Source organism: Abrus precatorius, unplaced genomic scaffold, assembly GCF_003935025.1.
Source record: "Abrus precatorius isolate BTA unplaced genomic scaffold, Abrus_2018 Scaffold3, whole genome shotgun sequence".
In the NCBI taxonomy this organism is placed as follows: Eukaryota; Viridiplantae; Streptophyta; class Magnoliopsida; order Fabales; family Fabaceae; genus Abrus; species Abrus precatorius.
This window is the reverse complement of record NW_020874373.1, coordinates 7299400-7315078: the sequence shown is the minus strand read 5'-3', so window position 1 is coordinate 7315078 and position 15679 is coordinate 7299400. Positions and strand designations below refer to the sequence as shown.

Here is a 15679-nt window from a genome sequence, read left to right as displayed (position 1 = left end):
AATGATGCATAAAATATAAACAAAAAATGCTTAAAAATTGATTAATAGTAAAACTTGTCCTAATTCACATGAGAAGAGCAAGTAAAACACTAATCTTCTCCATTTTTCTGTTGTTGTTTAAGATCATAAAAAAAAAAAAGAAAAGTAAATTGTCTTGTTTACATTAAAACTACCGTAATATCTTAATATTTTGTTTATGTCTATCGTTTATAAGAGTATATCACTGAACACAAAAACTAAAACCATCTTAAATTTTGAGAATGACAGACAAAGAAATAAAGACATTGTTTCTCTATAAGTGACTGATAATAATAATAAAAAAAAAACCTTTTGCGTCTTTTTTATAAATTAAGAACTGTAATCTCTCTTGATTGGAGAGAGAACGGGAATTGGGGAAATTGCCATGCATAACACTGCTGATTGCGTCGTACAGCAAGTCACATGGAAGTATCAACACGTGTGAAGGCGAAGACTGCGTGCGGATATTTATACTACAATCGAAAAAGGAAGTTTTCTTTTAGAAAATTTAATGTCGGCTTGGCCTTTTCTGTCATGTTAATTGTTATTATTTTTAATTTTATTTATAAAAATTAACTATTAAAATTTTAATATACTTATTTATGATTAAATTTATATTAACAAAACACTTATTTATTAAATATATAAAACATCAAAGTGATAATTTAATGTTATAAATAGTATTTGAGGATGATAAAAGGGGAAATAAAAATTTTGGAACTCTAGCTCTAGAGTAGTTGGGTTTGAAAGAATAAGGAGAAGCATCGAAGAAAGTAGCTAAAGACGCACGTGTTCTTTTTTGTCTTCTTTGAATTCGCCAATTTCTCTCAACTCGTCCATCGTAAACTCCAACACTGCCCAGTGCTCGCCACATTCAAGTTTGACGGCTTTTCCACACCCTGCCACCTCAATTATAACTCTTACTGAATTTATTATTTAATATTAATTAATTAAATTAGTACAGAATATGATGGAGATCGCTATTTTATATTTTATTTAATATTTCAATATATCTACGTTTCAAAAATTCATGTTATGTCCTTGAGTCTACTTAAAAGGTTAAATATTGGTATGTTGTTTTCATTAAGAACTAATTAAACTTTTTGTTCACAAAAACGGTATTACGTGTTGGAAATTCCATTACAGCTAAGTAATGCATGGTGGAGTTTTCATAAACTTTATTTTGGAGGTAAAAATAAGGCAAGGCACTGGTAAGTCCACATTCAATGGACTTTTCGAAGGAAAATTTATCACATATTGTAACGAAATAATTACAAGTGTGGCAAAGAAAAAAAAACATGTTTTTTTTGTAAGTTCATATGTGTCTTTGAATGTGTGAAGGTTAGGTGCAAAGGTAAGTCGTTTCAATCATGTTTCATGTGATCGAAGAATTTAACTAATGAAGGAAAAGATTAATGGAAGGAACCAAATAATTGAAGAAATTAAAGCTTACATAAAAGCTTAAATTTAGAGGATTTTGGTCATAATTTCGTTGGATGAGTAAGAGAAGTTAGCATCAGAAACCTTGGTAGAATTTTGCCCAACTAATCAATGTAATTATGTTTGCTGGAACTATTCATTGCCCCAAAACTTATTATTATTATTATTATTATTATTATATCAAAATTGTTCTCCTTATATTTTTAGTTCAAAAAGATAATCTATCGTAAACAAATTATTTGAGACAAAAAGATAGGCTTATGAAGTCAAATCTTCAGTTATTACATAACCTTTAAAATAGTAGATCTATTTATTGAAACAATATATAAAATTTTATACTTAATTTTAAGATAATACATTATATTTTATACAAATAATCATGCTTTTAATTTTAAAATAAACAATTATTGAGAAAATCTTAATTGTGCCAATATTTAAATATTCATTTTATAGCATTATTTATTTGAATATATAGTTATATGTTACTGTATAAAATTTATCATGACTTAAAATAGATTAAGTTTAACATAATATAGTATAATATATATTAAGAGCTGGAAAACAAGTTTTTATATTTATGAAAACTGAAAAAAAAAAAATTGTTATAAATAAAATGTGAACCTTTTAACTAACCGCCATTTCCAGCCTAGTGGTTGGGCAATTCCCTCGTTTTTTTCAAGTTGTGGACAGTTCAATGATGTGGGCGTGTTTTTGACTTGAATAATATGAACATCGAGTCGAAACAAATGTTCGATCAAATCTCATTAATTTTTTTATGATTAATTAATTTTTTAAAATCTTTATGAATATTAATGATTTGTGTATAAATTTAAATTTATCAACTTATTTGAAGTTATCTTATTTGAAACATCTTAATAAAAATTTCAGTTAATTTGAAGTCATGGAAAATTTTTGAAAGGGTCTAATTAAATTTAGAACTAAAATTTGATAAAAATAATTAAGTTTATACCTTGTATTAAGTAATTTATCAGAACCCATTAATTTCCCTTTGCATGTATAATATTCACGTTCAATTTTGTTGTTTTAAGATTTGACAAGTCAAATGGGCTTTTCAAGTTTCAACACACGGGAGAGTGACAAATTATTGAGTACACTCGTGAAGTTACAGTTCAATATTTTGGATTTAAATTCGAGTCATCATAGCTTTTAATTTTCAATTTACAATATTTTATTACCGCTGTTTCATTATCATAGCTTTTATGATCAATCTGAAAGATCACAAGTAGTCATATTGATATTTAATTTACAAATTTACAATTAAACGAAGTTAATATAATTGTTAGGCTTATTAGTTAATCTTATTATTTAAACTAGAATATATTTTTTGTGTGTTTTCAAATTTTATATGACAATGTCATGTATAAATCTTGTTTTTGGTTTTTATCTCTCACTTAATAATAAACATTGAATAAAAAAGATCTTATAAATATTGAGAAAGAGAGATATAAATAAAAAAATATTTTACATAACCTATCACGTAACGGTTGAAGATTTTTCCCTCCCCATCGCATAATGTAATGAAACATGAAGAGGGATGACCTTTGTGCTAATATGCTTTGGGCGGATTGGAGTCTTTTTTTTTTTTTTTAATATAAGTAACGAAAACTGGACACGGGCTGAATGGGCTTCAACTTTACTACTGACCCTTTTAACGTTGTACAGCATTTATGTGTCTGCCATCACATACCATAAAATATGTTCCCTTATGGTCATGTTCTTAAGTTGCATATAGTGTAAAATATTAATGTTATTGGCTTACTTCAACTCTATTCAATCCTAATTTCATGTGGCCGTATTTAATAACCCTATTGAAGTTGTAAGAAGAAAGAAGCGACAAATCCTGAATTTACATAAACAATGATCAAATTGACAACATTTGCATAACTATGTCGTTCCAGGAGTCAATAGGACCCGGCAAACACCAATGAAGACAATCTTTCGGATCTTTAGAATTTGCCAAAGGGTCGAAATGGCGATATGGTCCTGGGTGTCCATCAGGTCTCAACAGTGAGAGTTGAGTCGTGTCCAAAAGTTTCAAGTTAGCAACAACTGAAGCTGAAGCCTTGTCAAACTCTTCAACTTCAATGCCTCTCATGATGGAATCTACATAACTCACATTCACCTGATCCTCTTTGAAGGGCACTGTCCTATTGCAATACCCTCCACTAAACCATTCCCCATTCTCAAAATGGTCTGGCGTGGTGGTTCTGAAGAACACGACCGCTTTGTGCGTGGAGTTTGTCATGAAGTTAAAAACCTGCTGCAGCGCTTTGCGGTATGCATAATTGTATCCTAGTTCTGTTAAATTCTTTCCAAGGCAGTTGTGGCAGCCAGTTACAGAGCTGTTTTCGTGGTAAATTGCTGTCTTGAGAAACCATTTGCCACCGGCTATTACAACAAAATCAAAATTCTTATATTGGTTGGTCCATTTGTTGTCCAGAATGTCAAGATAAAGCTGTATTTCGGAGGAGGAAACTCCATTCATGTCCTCAAATACATCTGCTTTGATAAGGAAAGGGGACCATATTACTGAGAGTGTGAAGTTGTATGAAGGGAACTTCCATATCTTTGATCTATATTCCTCATCATGGTACACCTCATCAGCTGCTTCCACCTGCAGCATACAATCATTTATAATTTCATCCAGTGGCCTAACAATACACAATCTACACTGCCACAAATTTAATGACCCTAATTGATGCAATAACATGTACAAGTGAAAGCGTGGAAGAGCAATTGAAATGGCAAAATCAGTTTAAGTAGAAATATTCAAGTTGCTATTGATAGACCTGGTGTTTACAGTAACTAATGCTGAAGATCCGGCTAGTGGTATCTTTACAAGTATTTTCCAAATTGAGGTCGGTAAACCAGTTTGAAAAAGATACCAAACACATTACCCAAAAAAGGACACCAAACTATCATTTAGTACCACCAACCACACAAGCCCAAGCTGTTTTCCACAATCCTAATTAACAAGGACATATCACTATCCTTATCACGACATGCACTGCAAGCTGTTGAACCTTATTCCTCATAAATGCTCGTTTGAACTACTCTTACAAAATGATTACTTATTATAGCTGTAACAATGCTTCATAATCAAGTATCTGAGCAGAGCAATTAGACCTTATCACAGGAACTACAGCCGGCATGTCACTACAGGCCTCATTTCTAATTCTTGGCTTTTAATGTAAATACAAAAAAGAAAAAACCAAAGAAACATGTCATTAATTTCTTCTGATTGGACAGCCAGAGAAGAACAAGAAAACAAGAGTGTGCCCAAAGCTGAGTAGAGAATAGTCCACACAAAAAATATTATTATCATGACAAAGAGAGACTGAGAAAATGTCTTGAGGTCTAAAAAGGTTTAACTTAGAACAAAGACGAGAGAGAACAAGTTGGCTATTATCTTGAAACAAACCAAAAGGGCAAGCATGTGAAATTTGCAACAGAAGAAAGTATATGTACCTGTGAGAGAATGCAAAGCAGTGATTGGACATGGTTGCGAGAGATGGAATCACCAATAAAGGCCCATGATTTATCCCTCATAATGTGAAGGAATTTGTTTGGACTGAACCTTGGCAATTCACAGCCCCTCGGGTTCCACCTCCAGTTAAGGTACCCCGAATCAGGGCGTCCATTACTCATACAATTTTGATGATCTTGAATCACATGGCAACTCTCGTTAGTGTACATTGGACCAGATAGGTCCTGCACCCAACCTCCCACAAAAAGATTGCACTTTGCTGCATCTAAATATTCCAAAGGAAATTATCAGCTTACCATAAACACATGTCGCTCACATCTCTAATTTATATTGTTTCATTTTGGCTTCTTAATACATTGGAAGAAAGAACCCTATTCTAGCTCTAGCTCATAAAAGAAAAGCAATGCCATGATCCATGCGCTTAGATAAGTTCTGATCACTAGTTTGATGCTGATACATAAAATCTAGAAACCAGAAAGTTTGAAAATTTGTGTTACCTTGGGGAGAGGTTTGGGTGTGGTTTGGAGGAGAGTCAACAGAATGAGATTTGAGAGAGGGAGGAGAAAGAAGGGGTGAGTGTAACACTGCGTTTGGAAGAGGAGGAGGTGTCTGCACCACAGAGAACAAGCTGAATGAATCGGTGAAGAGAAGACGAATAGCTAGACCCACCAAGAGACATGACACAGCGAACTTGAGGAAGACATGGTTGGGCTTTTGCAGAGTCAATGGGTTGAAATCAGACCTTGTCTCCTTCTTCACCATCTCGTGTCAGCAATTACCAAGACTATCTCTGACTACGTTTTCGAAATACAACTTCAGATTCCTCAGAACAAAGGTGTGAACAAACAAGCTACTTTCTCAGAACAAACCAAACGATCCTATGAACATTCAGGTGTTTATTATTATTATGTGTCAATAGAAACATTTTAATAATAATAGAATTGAAGTTCTCCATACTTCCTCTTGTTCTGTCCTCAGTGCTGTTTGTGCTGACAACAACTTCTGAGTTGCTTTTAACACAGTCTGTTACCCTGATTTTATTAATACTTTAAAAAAATTATTAATAATTTTATTATTATCATTTTATATTAACAAACTACAATAAATATTATTTTATAAAATAAAATATAAAATATTCAAAAAATGTTAATTTTAAACACTTAAAAGAAGTAAGTTTTTAATATATACATATTAAATATAATAATAATACATTAAATATTATTTTTTAATACAATAAATACTTTTAAGAAAATACATTATTTTTAAATATTTAAATTCAATCTTAAAATTAAAAATTAACAAAATTTAACATTTATTTCATATAATTTTCAACATTAATACTTTATTTGAATTAAAATTGAAAATAATAATTTTTTTATTTTTTATTAAACGAAAAGTAAAATAAAAAATATTTTGTAAGATAAAAATCAAATTTTTTTCTTTCATTTAGATTTTTTTTTTAACTTTACCAAGAAAATGTATTAGAGTTTACTTACGTTGTGCGGTGCCTGCGCGGTGTGTTATTTTATTCTTGGGAATCTTTCCTCAGGAGTGAGTACGCAGTACTTTCACTCCATGGATCTATGCAATGTCACGTGCCATGACCTGTGATAGCTTAATGCTTCCATCTTAAATTTTGCTTTCAGAGAAAATCTGAGCTAACAAGTCCATGTAGTTACAGTTGGCGTTAACCATTAATGTCTTCTACATTTTATTAAAAAATAAAATAATAATTTATACTAAAAGTAAAAACATTTCAGTGTAACACTTCTGTATGTTTACTTTCTACAGTTTTATTAAAGACTACAAAAATCGATATCAACCTTTCACCTCAGAACAAAGGCTCACAATGAGCTAAATAAAGGTGTAGTGTATTGTAAAAATTTAATAAAGAGTTTACCAACAATATGCTAGTTGAATGAAATGGAAAAAAAATTAAATAAACTAATTAATCAATATCAGTATCCGTGCTATAAGGCAAAGCTCTCCTAACGACAATGGGGTTTGCTTAGAAGGAATGCTTATATGATTGTCGTTTTCTTAGTATGTACTGGTCAAATTTTCAATGTTGATGCTTAAACAAACCTTAGTTTTACACTTTTTATTATTCCTTTAATGTAAATAAATAATGTTCACACATGTGCTAATCCTGAGATTGTTGAAAACATATATGTTTATAACAGAAATAATTAGAGAATAGATAAGATAACACTTTAAAAAAAAATGGAAAGATGATAAATAAAGTAGGAAGAAAACTTTTTTTTTTTTGCCAAAAATAAAATAGCATAAATTTGTTTTTATTAGCAAATATTTCTAATAGAAATACTATATAGTAAAATGATGGATGTGTACTTATTTTAATTTTTATAATGTAACAAACACAATTAAGAATATATATATATATATATATATATATAATTTTTATTAAAAATAATAAGATATCGTAGAATTTAATACTATAATTTTTTATTTTTTATTTTCTTATCATATGTCTTTGATTACATTTTAAAAAAATTAACTTAAGTTTGAAATTAATTAATTAAAGATAATAAAACACATTTTAAAAAATATGAAGATGAAAATTATTTGAAAATCAGCTTACAAAATAATAAAGGTTATGTGATACATAAGTTAATGAGGAATGCATAAGAGACTAGACTCTGGGTATCATATTCTGTCGTAATCTTTTTCTTTATTTTGTCGTGGTCTGTCTGATCATGTCTAGAATGTCTTCATAAAGTTTATATTAATGATTTCATTTACTCGAATAGCTTTATTCTCAACTTTTCTCGGTCTTATCTCATTTTTCACACTTCTTAAGCTATTGAAACATGTAATTTCAGGATAATCACCTTTCTTATTAGAAACATTCCCCATCCCCAGTATGAACTTTAAGGATCTTAATAAATAAATATATATATAGAGAGAGAGGGGCAGATCTGTTAAAATTTATAACTTTTTATTTAATTTAAATTTAACAGATTATAATTTATTATTTTAATGACAGTTAAATTTAAGTTAAATAAAAAATTTAAATTAAAGGTAAAATTTTTTTGATTTACACAAAAAATCATTCCTCATATATATATTTTCAAAAATATATTTGAAGTATAAAAATACTTAAACATATCCTTTTCCGAGTGATACGCACAACATTTTCATATAACTTTAACATCCTGAAAATCTTCGTGGGTCAAGATGAACCAAACTGAATAGTGAATATTACCATCAGAATTATCAATTATCACAAATCGCAATGCATAGAAGCCACCTTGAGATTGAAGTTTCGGAGTGTTATGACTTTATAAGAGTTTAGTCGGCTGACTGAAAAAAACAGGGAATCTGCATAGTTAGATGAAGCAGTAATTAAGGTTAAAGGCTTTATTGTGGGGCCAAATGCTCTGATGTGCCGTGCTCTGCAAAATCAAAGCGAAACCTGAAAGCTCAAGGCCAGCTCAGAGTCTGATACTTCCTCATTTATGCATTATATTAAAAGGAAAAGAAAAAAAAAGAAGAAAAATGGGGGATCCTGATACGGATTTTGTTCTACCCATTTATTGTGTTATTTCTATCTGGTTGAATTACGCTAACAACCCCTTTTGATTTGTTTTTTTCTCCTTTTCGGGAGATATTGCAATGTTTGACTGTACGAGAAATATGTTATTTTCTACCTCGTTTTAAAAAATAAAAATTCCACTTATAAAACTGTTGTAAAATAAAACAAGAACCGCGAGAAAAGAATTACACGTCAACGAAGGAAAGAAAGACATGGAGATTAATTTTTGTTTTCCTAGGAACATGCAACGACATGGCGTCCAATTATCGTTTTGGTGCCGTTGTGTATCTAATTCTAATCTTGCAGTGGCTCTAAGGTAGTATATTTTTGTATTTCCAAATATTTAAAAATAAGAGGTATTTATTTATAAATATGTATTACATAGTTTTTTTTATAAAAAAAAAAAGCATTTTTTAATGCTTAAAATTAATTTTAAAATCTTAAAAGAAATGTTATAAAATTGTTAAAATTATTCTTCTCTAGACGAGTCAGATCATGGCCTTGGCGGTTTTATACCTCATTCAGCAATGGTTGGTGTGGTCATTGGCCAATTAATCCTCCGTGGAATTTGCTCTCTGAACCACTCAATCCCTCACTCGCTGTCAACTCGGATTTGTTTCCTTATTTTCATTTATCCGCTGTTTTCTCTTTGCGATAAAAATTAAATAATCGATTCTGACTACTAATAATCAGGAACATTATGATCATGCAAAAGTGGAATGGGGAATATGACAATGAACAAGTTCTTGATCTGTTTATGTGCACGTGCCTCTGCATCACAAGAAATTATGCAAACTTCAATTATTAACCTGTTCTTTATGTTCAGGTTTCCACTAACGTCAACTAGATGTTACAATGTTAACCATACTTCCATCGCCACATAACATGCATAGTTTTTCTGTACCTCAAATTTATAAGACTTAATACTCGTATTATAGAAACAAAATTACAAGTGTAATACATTTTAAATGCTTCATTGATTTGAATCACCAATAATTTTTTCGAATACCTAGTTATTACATACTTTTTAAGAATACATAGAAAAAAGACAAAAAGACTAAAGTATTCTACATTTGTAGTTTTAAAAAACTATTGAGATACATTTTTAAGGGATCAAATTGAGGTGCCTAATTATTTCATATAAGAGTTGGATCTTTATTCAATTAATAAAGAAAAAGTCGGGGTCAAACATCCTAGAAAGTTGCAATTGTCTAATATTAAAAATCAAATTGGAGATGCAAGAAATATTACTTTACCCAATAGCCCGAAACAATACCTTATCCTCTCTTGATAATAAGATACAAAAGTAAAAAAAATTACATATTTTATTTACATCTAATCAAAATGCGTGCACACGAGATAGAAGAATCCACAGTAATCTTGCTCCAGATCATAATAAAATATTTCCACTTAGAAATGCATAACTAATGCAAACTGATCAAGGAATAAAATTATAAAATTTTACACATCAAATTCTACACTAGTGCAGGACTTTACGCACACTAACTTCAAATTTTCCCAAGACTACCTGGTATCAAGCACAGAGCTTATAATGCAGTTTTTTTTTTTTTTCCTTTTCAACAAACAAACATAAAAAAATTACACATTACATGTGAATCTAAATTCAAGCCATGCACAAAAGCACTTGAACTTGATCATACAAAGGAAGAATATCAAGTAATCTTGCGAATATTTTCAGATTTGTTCCATTATCAGGTCCCTAATGTTTCCGAATCAGAAAAATGGAGCAAAATTCACCTCCTCAAACCTGTCGCAGAATGTTTGTTTCTAAACTTTGATTATGTAGCTGCTTTAGGTACTTTCATTCCGAATCCATGCTTCACTTTCTCCACTCTGTTAATTAGTGAAAAAAGCAAGGCTTAAAAATCATTCCAACTGAATTCTCTTACAGATCGATAAAAACTTAATGAAACATGAATAACTGTATAAGAAGTCAAATATATGCAAGGAAAAAGAAAGAATAATTCAATTCGAAGGTATAGATAGATTAAGTCTTCAATCTTAAGCCTCAAACAACAAATGTTGGACCATAGAACTGTGAGAGTAAACTATGTCGTAATATTGCTGATGTTTGATTCAAATGTGAAGAGCCATAAAATTCAATAGATGATGGTCTCATGTGTAGAATGAAATAAAATTCATTGACAAAGAAACAGTGAAGAATGAAGACCAAAAAGAAAAATATTCAGTTTATTCTTAATTCTCTCCCTTCCACAGCACAACAAAAATTATTCACAAACTCCTAGCTGATCTAGGGCCTAAGGACAGGCAACTGTTAAAATGTGGATTGTTAGTAAAAGGGGATGAACATAGTTTGTTAGTAAAGTAGTAACAACTAATTACTAAAATCATATTATCTCCAAGTAACTAATAGGGAAAAAAGTGCATTAAAACAAACGAGATGGAGAATTACTATAGAATAGAAACAGAACAGCACTTACGTTGGTGCAAGTTTGCCAAGGCTGTCCAGCTCTTCTCCTGTGTCTTCATCCAAGACTCTCCCAGAAATTTCAATGATATAAGATCTATCTGTATCAGTGGGAAGTCCCCTTCCGGCTAGCAAATCCAAGTCTTTTTGGTGAAGTTCCCTACCATTTACAAAAACACCTGTATTCCCACCAGAACATTTCTCTGGCAAGGGATGATTGAACTCTTCTATAAAAGGCTGCAAGAGGAATCGCCTAATCTAGTTAATATGATTGGACTATGTCTACAATCATACAATAAAACCAACATATTGTGATACTGATAGACTAGTATAACTTACAGGAATTATTCCAAGACAAGGCCCACCAGTGACACCCCAAAATCCAGCCCGAAAATCATACCTGTATATAGGAAAATCTGTTAGGACACCATATAAGCAATCAGAAGAAAGTTTATAATTTGTTTGAAATTGTGATGTAACGAAATCTAGAAATGCTATTCTTTGGAGGGAATCTAAGCATGAAACTCAATTCTATGTTGTCAGTGAATGTATACTACAGACGACTTCAATTTAACTGAGTCCACTAAATACAACAGGAACTGATTGGAGCTCTCTTGATATATCTCAATCTAGCATAGCATTGCATCAGGTATAAATGGTATGGAAGGTTACAGTTAACCATAAAGTTTACTTACCAATAATTTCCAGGCTGGATTGGTCCGGCTTGCTTTTCAGCCTTCTTGATCACACGATCTGATATGGGCTGCCCATTTACGGTAACATTAATTTTGCTACGATCATCTGCATGATTAGATCGGGAGAAATCTCGGAAGCTTTTCTTGATAATGTTTGCAAAAAATGATTCACCCCCTTTGTTGGATCTAGGATGATCATGTTCTCGGCTTGTATCTCCAGAATCCTGGGAGACCCCAGTGTTAGAATAATCATGGACATCCATCTCAGTTGCCAGTGCTGCCTCTTTCAAAGAATTTTGACGTGACGACATCTTGTCCACTTTTGTCTTCTCTTGCTCTGAGCGACTACTTCGGTTCCCTTTTCCAAACCGGTTTACTGCATGATTATTATTGGAGTAATCAAAATACTCTTGCAGAGGTGAACCGGCAGGAGGAGGAGATAGAGAGTCTGTAGTAGGCTGATGAATGGACTTAGTGGGCTCCCTTGGAGCAACCATCACTTCTGGACTATTTTCATCTTCAGAGGTACTGAGAGATGAAGAATGGAAACTTTCCATCTCCTGGGACTTGTTAGAATTCAAAGTACCCAGTGAAAGAGGGTCTCTGTCTACCGAGTGAAAATCATAACCAGAATAATCATCAGATGAGAAGTTAGCAGTCCTGTTCACATGGCCACGGGAATGAGACACTCGGCTACTCACAACCTCATTAGAGCTATCATCACCCCTTGAAGGAACTTCCTTCGTTTCTAAATTAGGAGAAACAACCAGCTTATTATTGATGATAGCAAAGCTGGTTTCTGAAGAACAGGCTCCGCATCGCACTTTCTGCTGCTGATTTTTCAACAGAACCAATGCTTTTTTAGGAAATTGCAGTAATTCAAAGCAATTATGACATGCAAAGAAGGGTGAACCACCAGCTACAGGACGGCAACGCTGGCTACTGCTAGTTAGCATTACTTTCCGAGGACGGCTTCGAACAAAACCACCCATCTCAGAGTTGAAGTCACTAGGCCATCTCGCATGTAATTGTTTTTCACGAAAAGTCACAGGAGGAATGGCAGTTCTAGAATTATGAACATGTGGACCAAATGCCCCAGGGATTTCATGATGGTATAACATAGGATCATTTGAGGCATCATGGAATCTGCTTGGCACTGAACCTCTACGTTTGTTATCATAGCAATGGAAACAAGAGCAAGAGGGTGGGTGAAGCATTGCATTGTGTGCATATAGTTCATACGAATCCGGATTAGTATCCACATACCGTCCAGGAACATAGGGATGCAATGGTTGCTGCGGGAACTGATGTGGACCTCTCCTCAGCATTTGGGATGCAAAAGGATCCCCATATCGATTAGGATTATTCATTGAAGGATGGAAGTTGGGCATTGCCATGTCATGACCACTTGTATAAGCAAATGGATTATGATGATAATTGAAATGAGTGGGACCTGCCACATGTTTATCAGCACCAAAAAATTGCCTTGAAGTTCTGTTCAAACCTGACGACCCATCCGAAAACCAAGTAGGATCAGAGCCACCATAAGGATGAGAATCTGGAGGAATCATCCTTTCATCAGGAAGAAGCTTATCTTTTTGGTTGTTAACCATTTCAGAAGACTTACTGAGATGGACTTTTAACTCATCGAGCTTCCTTAGAAGCTCGGCTCGATCTTGTTCAAGGTGCTGAACCATGTTCACAGCATCTGCTCCTTTATGATTCCTCCATGGTTCCATATAGTTATTAGAAAAATTAGAATAGCCATTCGAAGGTCCCTCATCCGGATAATTCGAAGTGGAAAATCTCACACTTTCCATATCAGCTCGTGGCCTTCTCCAAAACCCCTCCATCTCACTTCTCTTGCCATTTTGCCAATTAGAAATTCTCCCAGAGAATTTGGACCCATTCTCATGACCAATTTGAGACTTGGATTCCTCCTGTTCTCTTCTTTTTGCTTTATCCACCTCATCTTTAATCCTGTTGACATCAACATCATCCTCAAGTAACCCTTTCTCATCAGTATCCTCTGACTGATTCTGAAATCTCTCATCTATGTTATGTGCTTTATCCATATCCCTTTGATTATTATCCCTTGAGGGGCCACTGTTGGACTTGACATCAACATCTGAACCATCACTTGGATCAACTATGCCTTTCTCCAATGAATTATCTGATTTGCCAGAATCTCCTCCAACCTTCCCCTCATCTGACAAGCTACCACTCACATACCCTTTTTGCTTCGCTGCAAATTAAAATGAAATGATAACTACAATCAGAAAAAAAAAAAAAAAAAAAAACTTAACCCCTTTCCAATGTCCATTTTTCGTTCTTCATTAAAAATATTTTATCATTATATTTTGCTGCAAGTAAGAAGCAAATAAAATATATCGATTGAAGGCATAATAAGATTAATTGCCAATAATGAGCGTAAAAAATAAAAATATAAAATTTCAACCATGAATAAAATTGTGTTCATTTTATTAAAAAAGAAAAATCAAAACAGAACGAATGTGACAAGTTGAAGAAGGGTACCTCGAAGAACAGCACCGCAACCCCCACATTGATAAACAGAGTAATCGGCAAGTTCTGGAAGAAGATTTTGACACTTCGGGCAACGCACCAATCGCACCTTGGCAGAGTCGGCCATTGATGAAGGAAAGGGAACTAAGCAAACACCATAAGCAGCAAAGAAGGAACGTTGAAGAACATGAGAAATACTAAGAGGAAAGCAAAAAAAAAAAAAAAAAAAGAGCGTGATTCCCCCAAAAGTGAATGCTTGGCTTCTTGGAAACAACAACGTTAGAAAGGGAAGGGTCGAAGGTGGTGATGGTGGAGTTGTCGTTAAACAAAGCTTTCTTCCTCAAAGTGAAAGCAATAAGCTAAGAGAAAAGAGAGAGAGAAAAGAGAACTCTTTGTTGCTTTTTCTTTTGCCGCTGCAGCCGCTGCTTCTTCTTTTGGGTTTTCTTAGTATTTTTCTAAGAATCCAAACACCAAAGACAAAGTGAGAAAAGGGAACCAAAGAATGGGTAATTAAGAATCACAGCGGGGACAAATTTTCCTCTGAGAATCTTAGATTATGGCGATATTAAACTCTGAATACTGAAATTATAAAGCAAAAAGACTGAAAAATCCCAACTTTATCGTGTTATGTGAGTTGGGGTTAAGAGAGAGAAAGAGTACGAGAAACATAGGATCATTTTCCAAGGTTGTAGGTTGTAGGTTGTAGCGTACTGGTCCTGTCTCTCATGCCAACAAGGAGAAAGAAGCAAATAATTATGTCCAAAATCCGTAATGAAAGCGCAGTGAAACGACGTCGTTGGAAGGATTCCCTTTTACCAGATGGGTAAATTACGCATTGAGAATGGACAATAGTTTAAGGACAGAAACTGAAACCGAAACCGAAGCTAAGCTAAGTAGATCGGAATGGAAATGGAACTGTGATGTAACGATTAAAGTGCACGGGCAAGAAGCTCTGTTTTCAGTTCTCAGTTTTCTTCTCTTCGCTGCTAAATATTCAGTTCTCACTAGGCCACTTTTTTCATTGGTTTGGAATCTTACGGATATGGAATGCCCCAATGTACCAAACTTACAAGCTCTTCTTTAAGACCTGTTCATACTGTGAACTTTATCAAATTTTGGATTTTATTCTAATCAAATATTTATATCTAATATTACTCTAAATTCTTAAAATAAAACTTTAATTTTAATTAATAAACAGCATCTGAAAACTGCAGCTGAATTTTCCTCAACTGAAAAGAAACTTACACCTATCTATCTGTCTTATACTAAGTCAGCGTATCATGATGCATTTTTTTTGTTGTTTGCTTGTTTTACACTTTTTTGGTACCCGTTGTTTTCATCCTTTTGAATTTTGATATCTTCAAAGGGCTTTGATTCTATTAGTCTACGGGGATATTTATGAAAAGAAAAATAACAATATTATTAAGAATCGTTAATGAATCCCCAAATCAAAACAAGATCTTGTATTCGGAGTTTTAAGTTTTAACATT

General features: G+C 32.9%; 2 protein-coding genes across 3 annotated transcripts; both read right to left on the bottom strand.

Moving 5' to 3' along the window:
- Window positions 1-3340: 3340 nt before the first annotated feature.
- Window positions 3341-5728, bottom strand: LOC113862077 (protein trichome birefringence-like 25). The gene is made up of 3 exons (XM_027495229.1): window positions 5464-5728; window positions 4948-5231; window positions 3341-4093 (listed from the first exon to the last, which is right to left on the bottom strand). Exons 1-3 carry the CDS (start codon window positions 5726-5728, stop codon window positions 3341-3343), a joined length of 1302 nt encoding a protein of 433 aa, XP_027351030.1.
- Window positions 5729-9754: 4026 nt separating this feature from the next.
- On the bottom strand, window positions 9755-15251 carry LOC113860621 (protein ENHANCED DISEASE RESISTANCE 4-like). 2 transcript variants are annotated; one of them, XM_027493057.1, is made up of 5 exons: window positions 14202-15251; window positions 11667-13911; window positions 11311-11371; window positions 10985-11208; window positions 9755-10376 (listed from the first exon to the last, which is right to left on the bottom strand). In XM_027493057.1, the coding sequence occupies exons 1-5, from the start codon at window positions 14314-14316 to the stop codon at window positions 10322-10324; spliced, it is 2700 nt and encodes an 899-aa protein (XP_027348858.1). In that variant the 5' UTR covers window positions 14317-15251; the 3' UTR covers window positions 9755-10321. The 2 variants fall into 2 exon arrangements, with proteins under 2 accessions (XP_027348858.1, XP_027348859.1); XM_027493058.1 differs by lacking the exons at window positions 10985-11208; window positions 11311-11371 and having other exon boundaries at window positions 10104-10376; window positions 14202-14916.
- Between the last annotated feature and the right edge of the window lie 428 nt (window positions 15252-15679).

Excerpts from the sequence above, each read along its gene's own strand:
- LOC113860621 (XM_027493057.1), bottom strand. The coding sequence starts at position 14,316 with ATGGCCGACTCTGCCAAGGTGCGATTGGTGCGTTGCCCGAAGTGTCAA. Across the intron at positions 11,372-11,666 it reads ATCCAGCCTGGAAATTATTG|GTATGATTTTCGGGCTGGAT; the intron begins GTAAGTAAACTT and ends TCCTATATACAG. Across the intron at positions 10,377-10,984 it reads CTTGGCAAACTTGCACCAAC|AGTGGAGAAAGTGAAGCATG; the intron begins GTAAGTGCTGTT and ends ACTAATTAACAG.
- LOC113862077 (XM_027495229.1), bottom strand. The coding sequence starts at position 5,728 with ATGGTGAAGAAGGAGACAAGGTCTGATTTCAACCCATTGACTCTGCAA. Across the intron at positions 5,232-5,463 it reads CACCCAAACCTCTCCCCAAG|ATGCAGCAAAGTGCAATCTT; the intron begins GTAACACAAATT and ends TGGAATATTTAG. Across the intron at positions 4,094-4,947 it reads TGCTTTGCATTCTCTCACAG|GTGGAAGCAGCTGATGAGGT; the intron begins GTACATATACTT and ends TGTATGCTGCAG.